At 34.9% G+C, this 12,116-nt stretch overlaps 1 protein-coding gene across 2 annotated transcripts in view; it reads left to right on the forward strand.

The window, feature by feature from the left end:
- The window catches only part of PHF14 (PHD finger protein 14), a 217,288-nt gene that overhangs the window by 23,922 nt on the left and 181,250 nt on the right, over positions 1–12,116 (forward strand). For both annotated transcript variants that reach the window (XM_055314889.1, XM_055314890.1), the window contains exon 5: positions 11,251–11,410. In XM_055314889.1, coding sequence (XP_055170864.1) covers positions 11,251–11,410 — 160 coding nt within the window. The remainder of the gene's footprint in view (positions 1–11,250; positions 11,411–12,116) is intronic.

Below are 12,116 nucleotides of genomic sequence, written 5' to 3' on the forward strand. Positions count from 1 at the left end.
TTTCTGATCACTTTCGGGTCATCACACTGTTGTCAGCCCATGTTAATTAGAGCCTGGGTTGAAAAAAAATAATGCCATGTGGCTCAGTCCAGATAATTTAGTTTTTTTTTTTTTTTTTAAGATTTTATTTATTTATTCATGAGAGAAGAGAGAGAGACAGAGACATAGGCAGAGAGAGAAGCAGGCTCCAAGCAGGGAGCCCGATGTAGGACTCGATCCTGGGTCTCCAGGACCACGCCCTGGGCCGAAGGCAGGCGCTAAACCGCTGACCCATCCAGGGATCCCCAATTTAGTTTTTTTTTTTTTTAATTTTTGTCTCTTTCTAGGTGTACTATTACTAGTAATAGTAATGGACTATTATTATGTTCTTAGTCCTTTTTAATTTTTTCTCTAAAAAATGGGGTCAAGCAGCTTCTTAGAAGTGTTAGTTCTGGGGATCCCTGGGTGGCTCAGTGGTTTAAGGCCTGCCTTTAGCCCAGGGCATGATCCTGGAGTCCTGGGATTGAGTTCCACATCGGGCTCCCTGCATGGAGCCTGCTTCTCCCTCTGCCTGTGTCTCTGCTTCTCCCTCTCTCTCCGTATCTCTCATGAATAAATAAATAAAATCTTAAAAAAAAAAGTGTCAGTTCTTCACTATCCTACTAGGAGCTTTCAGGATTGCTTAAGTATTTTAGTTTTTAAGATTTTTCTCCCTATAAAACTGAACTCTTGCTGCATCTAAAGTTCTAGATAGATAAATAAGCTTTAAAGAATGTTCCACAGCTCACAGTATTTACTTATTTTTAAAAGATTTATCCATCTATTTTTAGAGAGAGAGGTTATTAGCAGGATGGGTAGAGGGAGAGAGAGAGAGAGAATCCCAAGCTGACTCTGGGCTGAACGTGGAGCCTGATGCAAGGCTCCATCTCACCTCCCTGAGGTCATGATCTGAGTCAAACCAAGAGTTGGAGACTCAACTGACTGTGCCACCCGGGTGCCCCCATAACTCATAGTATTTAAACTAAAATGTTGCTCTTACCTATTTCAGTTTTTTTTTTTTAAAGTATTGCTACTCAAAGCATAGATCCACTGCTTTAAGCAGTAGCATCTGTGTGACGTGGGAGCTTGTTAGAAATGCAGAATCACAGACCAAGTCTCTTCTGAATCAGAATCTATATTTTGACAAGATCCCAAGATGTTTCATACATACATTAAAGCATTAGCTCCATTGATAATATAAAGAAGTAGCTCTGCAATGCCTACCAAGGTAGCTAAACTTGAAGATTTTCAAGATTATTGCTGGGCACATTTAACCCCAGTTTATTCAGAAGGATAGAAGAACAAAATTATAGCTTGCCAGCAGGGCAGCCTCATGCCTTCCTTTTTTGTGAGGTTTTTATAGTACCCTACAGCAAGCAGTTCATAGTCATTTGGGAGCCATCTTTTTTGGACTGTGTCATTCCCTCACCTTCCCCATTTATTGTTACTCCTAGTTCAGATGTAATCTGCCAATAGGGTCGTTTTTACCATAAGCAGTATTTGCAAGTAACACAAGTTGATACTCTATCAGGTTCCAATAGTAACAAAGGTAGTAAGTTAACCAAATGTCAGAGTCTAATGAAGTAGGAGAAAGGGTTAGTGGAATCACTGGTGATCCTACTAGTTCTCTATACTGAGCACTAAGAGAGACATGGGGCTCTAATGCATGAGTCCCTCTTGGACTTGCCTTCTTTTGACCATAGCAATAGCCATTAGGTACCTAAACCATTGAAAATATTGAAAGTTCTTTTTTGTATCCCTCCACCCTGGGACTTGCCTGTTACTATCTTTGAATCATAGGTTTTCCCATCAGCATTTCTGTCTCTGTAGCGTTGTTGCTGTTTTTACCACATAGAGAGGATTGAAAAGAGATTGGTGAGCACAACTTTCTCTGTGGTGTTTATGCAAACATTAACTATTACTTAAATGAATTTCTTTTGTTGCCCTGATTCTCTCTCTCTTCTTTCTTTCTTTCTTTCTTTTCTTTCTTTCTCTTTCTTTCTTTCTTTCTTTCTTCTCTCTTTCTTTCTTTCTTTCTTTCTTTCTTTCTTTCTTTCTGATAGTCACACACACACACACACACACACAGAGAGAGAGAGAGAGAGAGAGGCAGAGACATAGGCAGAGGGAGAAGCAGGCTCCATGCATCGTGAGCCCGACGTGGGATTCGATCCCGGGTCTCCAGGATCGCGCCCTGGGCCAAGGCAAGCGCTAAACCGCTGCGCCACCCAGGGATCCCTCTATAAATATTTAAATGTAAAATTTAGTGCTAGGAAACTGGAGGATGTACCAGAAATAGTCTCTGCTGTTTTTATAGACTAGGGGAAAGGAGACAGGTAAAACAAGAGCAAAGAATGAAATTTTATAAGTCAGTTATGTATTCTGTGCTATGGGTGTATTGAATGCATCATGCCTTATTGGTAAATCTGGGTGATTTGTGAGTCAATTGCATGTTCTCTTTTTGTAACTGAACTAAAGGGGTTCATTTGTGTAGTGCATCAAATTGAACATGACCCAAGGAAGGGTTGAAAATGGGATGGGGGCAGGGAACTTGTATAGGTACTCTGTGCATGTATAATAGGGTTAGCATGCTACTGAATACATCATATCTGCCAAAAAATGGCAGAAAGCTCTACCCATAGGAGTTTTTACTATTATAATGAGTTAAGGATAGCTTTAGGATAACTCGGGGCTTTCAAGTCCTCAGCTCCAACCCATCTTAAATTTGCTCTCCTAAGGAGCTGTCAGGTGAGACACACCTATCTGGTAAAACACCTAGTTGAGTGTCTCCTTGGCTGGAACTGTTGGTTCTGCAAAACAAAATACATTGCTTCCCTGCTTTTGTCCCTTCTTCCTTTCTGCTGGTAGTATTCAGCCCTCTTATTTGAGTAACTTCCTGTTGCATTCTGGCTGACATTTTGATATGTAAACAATAGGTCACTAATCCTTGCACTAAAATATGTATTTTTGAATACATTGTATTTAGCTTATTGCCTTCTAGTGCTATGAAATTTTAAGGTATTTATGATTTTTACCACATTTTATACTATTGGGTTATACTAGAGACACTGATTCAGTATGTCTGCAGTGGGGCTCTAGTATCTGCAGTTTTAAAAAGTACCTTGGGATTCTCATGCAGGAGGTAGGGAAGATCATCCTTTGAAAGACACTGGCTTGGAAGGAAGTAAAATTTGAGAGAGAAAAGGAATGGGTAGGTAGATGTCATGCTGGAGCTTAAGATAGCTGCAGATATAGGTCATGGCAAGGGGCTGCCAGGGCAATGTAGAATAAAGTATACTTTCTGGTATAAGGCAGGTGAGACTCACAATAAGATTTTTAAAAGTTTAGACTTTTTTTTTCTTTATAAAAATGGTTGGGAACAAGCATAGGCGAGTAGAGAAACAAACTCTGAAGACAAAAAAATAATGGTGTCCAAGCCTATAACAGGTTGAGACTTGAGGCAGGTGGGAGCTGGGGTATTAACTTCTAAATAGATGTGCCTCTTCTTGCTCCAACTCTCCTACCATCTTCAGGGCTGATTTTTCTAAAATGCATATCTGTTCATATTATTCCTTTGTTTAAAATCATTTTGTGATTTATAATAAAGTTCATTTATAATAAAGTTCACTCTTAGAGCAGAACGCTTATCGATTTTATAACCTGCCAATTTGAATGACTTGCTTTTCCAGTAATAGGGGGCCTTCATGTATGCTCTTCCCTCTACCCAGGTTCCTTATGTTCTACAATTGTAACCTAAATATATAGATATTAAATTAGTCTTTACCAATGTCTTATGTTAGGAGATTTGAAAAGACATTTTCTATTAAAATATTTCCTATTAACTCTAAGTGGCATGTAAATACTTACAGAAATTGCAGATAGATTGAGAACACGTCCTTCGTCTGAATTCTGCTTCTTTTTGTATAGGAAATTACTGTTAACAATTTGGTCTGTATCCACACTTATCCCTCTCTGGTAATCTCTAACCCCCGTACTGGTACTGTTCATTTAACTTGATTATATTACATAAATACATTTTCATTGTAGAACATATCAGTATAAATGAGCTAAAGAAAACATCTTCCATAATCATACCACCTAGAGATAAACATACTTTAAACTTTGGTGTGTATTCTTCCAGACATGTCTTGCTTTCTCATGTGTATGTAGATACGTAGACATATTTAGGAAAACGTTAATGGCTGGTAATATGCAAACTATTTTTTTTTTAAAGATTGTATTTGTTTATTTGAGAGAGAGGGAGGAGAGTCAGTGAGTGTGAGTGGGTGAGGGGCAGAGGGAGAAGGATAGGAGAGAGAATCTCAAGCAGTCTCTAAGCTGAGCATGGAGTCTGATGCTAGGCTTGATCCCACAACCCCGAGATCATGACCTGAGGTGAAACTAAGAGTTGGTTGCTTAACTGACTAAGCCACCCAGGCCTCCCAATGCAAACTCTTCTTGTGACCTCCATATCTCTGTTATCACTGTGACACTGCTGTGCCCCCCGTCCGGGATCCATTCACGTACTAACATTGCTTTTTGTGTCCTGGTGTCCTTTAACCTAAAACAAATTTTCTGTCTTTTTTAATATTCCATGACTCTGTGTTGAAGAATCTAAGCCAGTTTTTAGACTAACATGTAGATTTGTCTTCTTTTTTCTCATGATTAGATTCAGTTTAAACATTTTTTTGACCAAAGTACTATGTTGATGATGTTTACTTCCCATTACACCACATCAAAAGAAGTATGATGCTAGCTTTTTAAATTTTTGGTGATAGTTAAGGTGGTATCAACTAGAACTCTCCATTTTAAAGCCATTTGTTTTTTTCTTTTGGTAATTAACCAGTAATCTGTTGGTTAATAACTTTGAGACTTTATTAATATCTTGTTCCTTAAAAGCCTTTTGCATGGTGGTATTAGGGTTCTTGTCAAAATCAGTTATTATATATGTAGCTGCAAGATGGGGATTTTAGTTCTGTCATTCCTCTACATTTATTAGGCAGTATTTGATTTGTAGAGAAATTTTTTTTCCTTTTCAGTGTTATTGTGCTCTCCTGTGTTATCATCTATTACCTGATTGTTCTTTCTGATACTTAAATTGTCCATATTTGACCATATTTGTCCATATTTGACCAGCTGTTTCATACAGGCTCCTGTGTACACACATGAAACACACATCACATATACATATGCTCATGCTCTCTTTTTCTCTAAAGAAATAGGATAAATACCATGGGACTTTTCCCTCCTGCTACTTGCTTTATTTCACTCATATGTTAATCTGTTAATATTAAAATTCTTTTCATGTGAGTATAAATGAGATATATTAGTTTTGTTTTTTTACTGGTACATAATTAACTATATAGAATGGCTCATCCACGATGTCTTTATTTTTCTTTTTGTTTTTAGTTTTTCCCTTATAGATAGTACTAACATATATGTGTCATATATATTCATGTATTAACTTCTGTGGGATAGATTCCTAGACGTGAAATTGCTGATTCAAAAGATAAATGCATTTTAACTTTTAAAAAGACAGAATTGCCAGAATGATCTTAAAAAAGACTGTACTTGTTCATATTCTTAACAGCAATGTACAAACTAGTTGATAACACTGCATATTAGTAAATTTTCTTTTAATCATTTGGAGACTATTGCTTTATTAAAATCTGCATTCACATTCGTAATGAGTGAGGTTTGGTACCTTGTGGCCATTACCATTTTATTTTTTGTTACTTGCTGTTCATTTCTTTTGTCATTTCTTAATAGGTCTGCTTGTTTTTTTCTCATGATTTGCTGGAAATCTTTTCAATGTTAATTCTTTCACTGCTATGTGTGTTACAGTTTTTCATCCTTGCAAATATTTTTTCCACCCTTTCATGTACTTTGTAACTTTGTGGTATTTTTAATTATTTATAGAATGTTCATTTTTTTAATACAGTTACAGCTATAGATCTTCCTGTATTACTTTTTAAGTTCCAAAATGAATTTATATATAAAATTAATCCAGAAAGAGGGAAATTTTCTAAAGCATAATAGGAAGCTAATGGTGATGGGTTTTTTTGTTTGGTTGATTGATTTATTTTTAAAGATTTATTTATTTATTTATTCATGAGAGAGACAGAGACACAGAGGGAGAAGCAGGCTCCCCTGCTTCTGATGGGAGCCTGATGTGGGACTCGATGCCAGGACCCCAGGATCCCGACCTGAGCCGAAAACAGATGTTCAACCACTGAGCCACTCAGGAGTCCCTGAGTTCGTTTTAAATTCAAATACCTAAGTGACAGACCTCGTATTATAATTCAGACATAGAACTTTTTCTTAAATATCTCATGGTTAAATGTGAACTTTTTGAATGTCTCATTTTTGAAAAAACTATCCATCCTAATGTAATTAACAGATATTACATAAAATGTGGGAAATAAAGAACAGAGAAAAGAAAAAAAATTTTTTTTCTTTTCTAATCCTAATATCCAGACAACCATAGTTATTGTTTTGGTGTTGTTCCTTTAACTTTTCTTCTTTGTTCTAATTCTTCTCTTTCTCTTCCTCCTCCTCCTCCTTTTTTCTCTTAAGATTTTATGTATTTATTTGATAGGGAGAGGGAGAAGCAGACTCCTTGCTGAGCGGGAGTCCGATGCAGCGCTCGATCCTAATGCAGGGCTGGATCCCAGAACCATGAAATAACCTGAGCCAAAGTCAGATGCTTAACTGACTGAGCCACCTAGGTGTCCCTTCTTTTCTTTAAATATACTCATTCTTAAGCATAATAAAGATAAGTTTTTAAGTTGAGATTTTGCTAAAAGTATTTGAAATATTGTTTTTTAAATATGTAACGGTCTAATTACTTTTCAAAGTACTCCATTTAAATGTAGATAAATATCTTTTCTTTTTGAAATCAAAGGGTTCCAACTTGTCACTTAGTATAAACACCTTTGTGACAAGATCTTATAACTGACTTATAATAGTAGGGTACCCCTGACTGTGATGTCAGTTATCCTGATATACTGCTTGTACTGTGTCTGAAGAAAAAAGTCACACGTGTCATTGTACGTGATAGAACATTAGGTAATGTGCCAGCAGTTACTTTTTACTTTAGCTACTGTGCATTAAATGAGATAAGGTCTACTGAGAAATGCTTTCCCCCCTCTTCATTTTCAGTCTGCTATTAACTAGCCCTAGACCATTTTTATTTCTTAGTATATGCAAAAATATGTCCTTATGAATGTTTTTTCAGTGATAAAGTATGTTCAAGTTATAACCATTTGAACTTTATAAGTCAGCCGACACTTTGGTTATTTTACGCTTTAGGACATATTTGTTACCGATACCGTATGTCTTTTCTCGTAAACAACAGTATTACATTAAAATCTTTTTTTTTCTTTTTCTTTTCTTTTTTTTTTAGTAAAAATTAGAGGTCTTAGTCCTAGGATGTTAACAGAAAAAAAAAATGTCTTAAGTTTTTAAATCGCAACTTTTGGGTTCTTATTTTTTTTCTTTCTATACTGAGATAATTTAGGAGAGATATTATTAAATACATATTGTAGATCATTTTAACTCAATCTCAGAGATGTGGTTTGTCCAAGGTTACATAATTCTAGACGGAAGACTCCAAGTCTTCTCCCTCGGACAAGTTGAATGGGGAGAATTTCCACTGATTTGGATTATCTATACCCTTGTATAATTCAAAACAACTGTAAATACATTTTATATTGCTTTTTCTTAAATATGATTTGTGTAGGTTGTATGTGTTACTCAGAGGTTGATCCTAATCAAATCAGATAGCCATAGAAACATGTTTTTTATGTTTACATATATGAAAACACTGTATGAAACAGGTTTTATATGTCTATAAATTTAAGATGGGTACCCAAATGAAAAAAAATCTTTCCATAATCTTACTGATGATGCTCTTTTGCATCAGAATTAGTTAGATGAAGGAAATAAACATTGTTTTATGGCAGTTTATATTCTATTTTGCACGAAAGAAAGAAAAAAATCTTAAAATGTATTTAGTCATTAATTAAAAGGTATTAGAGTGGTTGTAACATGTTAGAACTTTGGTCTAGAGGTCAGTAAACCCAGTAGGTAATGTAGAGAAATACTGGAAAAGTGGCAAGTGAAGAACTCTGTAAAGGTAATAATACCCTGAATCATCTTTCAGGGCATTGAAGCTGAAGAAGAAATACTTATGCACCTGCTGGTTGCTCTTTGAACTTACATGATACTGATCTTCTAGGTTATAGATTGCTCAAAAATCATTCTTCAGGTTGTTTGTAAGTTTCTCTCTGTGCAGGTTTTTGCCATGTGTATAGAATGTTCTTTAAAAGATAGAATTGAAATTTTGCTTTATTCTTAAAAACTGTTATGATTTACCTTGATTTTGGCAAATGAAGTGAATAAAATAGCTCTGTGGGGGCTTCATTATTTTGGTAGTTGCCTGCTTTGTGTGAATGCAGAAGAAAGAATTTACTTCAAAGGAACATTATTTTGTAAAGAAAATAGATTTTTTTTCCTTGTAGAAAAGCAGATTAATTTTTATTGTTTTGTGATTTTTCTTTGAATACAGTATTTTGCTTACTGAGCCCTTATTGAAAATTCTTCTTTTATTGGTGATAATAATAACTGCTTCCTTTTCATTTTAGGATTTGTTATTTATAATGTATATCTAAACAGAAGTGAAGATGATGATTATCAACCACAATTTAATGATAGTAAAGAAATTAATAAGTTTGATTTCTTTGCTCATCTTCTGTACTATAGTCTAGCTCCTTTGAAATCTTTTCTTTGGCATTCTCTTGTAAGATTTTCAGATCACATTAAGGTTCACTGTTATAAAGCCTTTGAATAGTGTAGAGATGACAATTATGGTATCTTCTTGAGACAGCTTATGTAAGTCATAGTTGCAAACCAACTTTTTAGTTTTCTGCCTCCCAGGCTATTTTAATTGTAATGAATGGTAGTACTGTGTGACTAAAATACATGACTATTGACCTATTAATGATATCTAGTAAATTAATGTTGGTACTTTAAAATTATTTGCTAGTTGTGTATGATTCTTTTTCCTTCTGGGTGAATTAACTCAGTATTTATATAGTTATTTATTTTATTTTGAATGTCTTTGGTGTTTCTGAGAAGACTCTCCAGTTTAGGCTCCAGTTGGTCTGTTTAATTTATAACCAGTTCAAATAATCACCTCTTACACTGGATGCATATAAATTTACATATGTGGTAAAGCCTTTTGAGAGATGATTTTGCTTATATATGCTTCCTATAGTCTTTTTTGCTTGTTCGTTTAATGTGTTCAGTTTATTGGAGGTCACTTTGGATGACCCTTAGAATTTGGCACTTAGACTACTCTCTTAGAATAAACCTGGTTAGAAGATTCTGGGGTGGTTGATATTTAGCTATCTATAGAAGTAACCTATCTTGGAGAGGTAATAAATGTGTCTTAGATATCAGAGAAATGCCCAAGCTAAAGTTTATGAGGGCATACGTCAGGCCTAGAATTAAGTTGTAGTTTATTACTATTTCTGCATTAATTTTTTTCTCTTTGGGATATTTTTATCATGAGGGTAGTGTCTTCCTTTCTAGAAGAAGAGAAATTAAATAATATGAAATGGGTCAAGTGTCATCTAGGAAAAAGAAAACTATTTAGGAGTCATGACTATTATAGTCATTATTGTAAGTCATCAGGAGTTGGGCATGGTTTTTAATAGTCTGGGTGAAATTATTTCTTAACTTTTTAGTTGTCCTTTATTCGATCCTATATTTATCAAGTACTGTGTTGGTGCCAGTGCATTTTTCTTGGTGTTTTATACATGATTTTCTTCATCCATGATAATGAATGTGACATCACTTTCTAGTGAGTTTTGTTTGTCAGGTACTCAGAGCCTCATTGGCACAGAGTTCATTGACAAAATTGAGTTTCAGGAATTCTAATGAGAACTTGATCTTCCCAAAATGTTGACAGTGATATTTTGCTTGAATTTTCTGTTGGTGTGCGTTTGATATCTGATGTCCTCTTTTTAAACTAAAAATCAAGGAAAATCTTTTTGATTTTATGAAAAGTTTAGACAGATCTGGAAGCCTAAATAGTAACTTTAAATATAATTTGTAATTGCAAACATGTGTATTTACAGTGATAAGGAAACATTTTGCTTTTATTTTTTTTTTTTTTTTTTTTTAAAGAATTTTTTTTAATTTTTATTTATTTATGATAGTCACAGAGAGAGAGAGAGAGGCAGAGACACAGGCAGAGGGAGAAACAGGCTCCATGCACCGGGAGCCCGACGTGGGACTCGATCCCGGGTCTCCAGGATCGCGCCCTGGGCCAAAGGCAGGCGCCAAACCGCTGCGCCACCCAGGGATCCCAACATTTTGCTTTTAATAATTGAAAGATAGTTGAAGCATAACATGACCTACTCTAAAACGTAAAGACCTATGCTAATTAATCTTAAACAAGACTTGTTTGCTTTGAGGATCTTTAAAATTTTTTACCACATTTTCTGCGTAAAAAATTTAACTTCTCTCAGAATACTGAGTTAAACAGAAAAAGTAATCTCTTTTATTAATTTCAGTTGTAGATAAATTTTTACAGAAGATAGAATTACAAATGTTTAAAAAGATCAAATACCTTCTAGAGCTAGATGTTGGCTCAGTTGTGAATAGATCTCAGTTTGTCTAACTCTAATCTGAACTATTCTGATTGTCCTATAGCCTTAATTTATGTCTGTGTGGGTTTCTGTGTGTATTTTTCTCTTATTAATACTTTGTGTTTATGGTTATATGAGTTTGTGTTTTATCTGCTATCTCCAAAGTTAGAGACCTTTTTGGATGTATGTTTGTTTTACATGAGCATGGTCTTAAATTTAAGTGTCCATTACAAAAGGAGCTCAAAAAATATTAATCTGTAGTTTCTAGATACAGTCTGATTTATTTTTAATGAAAATTCCTATTTTTTTGTAATTTTTTAAAGAATTGTACATTTTTCTACTCCTGTAATGCTTTTCCAGTAGGTACAAAACTATTTTAAAAGGTCATTTGTTCCATTGTGCATACCATGGTACATGAAAAAGTATTTTTATAAAATGATTTCATTTACATGTTTTGACTTTAATATTATTCTTATAAACCATTTGTTTTTCAGATTTGTTTCTACTTTTTTTGGTAATTTTATAAATATGAGTTTAAAAAAATAAACTTATTTATCATACTTTTTTTTTTTTTTAGGTTGCTATGGAGTTGATGGAGAGAGTGACTCTATTATGAGTTCAGCTTCTGAAAACTCCACTGAACCTTGGTTTTGTGATGCCTGTAAATGTGGTGTTTCCCCTAGCTGTGAACTGTGTCCTAATCAGGATGGAATTTTCAAGGAGACAGATGCTGGAAGGTTGATGTCATCATAATTCTGATGGGTTAATATGCCTGCTTTATAATGTATCTGCTTCTGACTGTTCTAATTTTTTCAGATACACGCTTTTGTTTGGTTGTTTCTTTTTCTTTTTTTTTTTTTGGCATAGAGTGAATGGACAGTAGGCTACATATGAGGGGAAGAAGAAGAAAAGACTGTTTATTGATTATCTACATTTGCCTTTATAGCCATAGTTCCATTTAAACTCAATAATGACTTATGATGAGACAGGTGCTAAAGTTTTCCATTTTATAAGTATAGTACCTGAGGTTCCGATCATTAAGAAATTTTAATTTAATCAAGGCACAAGATGGTGATTAGTCAAATTTGAACCCAGATCTGTCTGACTTCAAAAGTACATCGGGAGACAGAACCCATATGTAGTTTTAAAAGGAGAACTTTAATTTACAGAATTAATAAGCTATGATAAGAGTGTGTTATAAAGATAAAAGAATTCTAAGGGATACCCTAAGGCAGAGGAAGAATATCCAGGGAATAACAAACTTGGAAGACCCCTCCCCCAGGCTGGCATTCAGACTTACTGGAGAGGGTGTAATTAATTGCAGCCTACTGGATGGCAGAGTTGCTTGCTATTTTGCCTGGGCCAGAACTTGTCTTTAGTTCTTGGCAAGTGGATGTCTAGGCACAAGGTGCAGAGGGAACTGGGGCACCAGTGTGTCATCTG

This window comes from Nyctereutes procyonoides, unplaced genomic scaffold (genome assembly GCF_905146905.1).
Source record: "Nyctereutes procyonoides isolate TBG_1078 unplaced genomic scaffold, NYPRO_anot_genome, whole genome shotgun sequence".
Taxonomy (NCBI): Eukaryota; Metazoa; Chordata; class Mammalia; order Carnivora; family Canidae; genus Nyctereutes; species Nyctereutes procyonoides.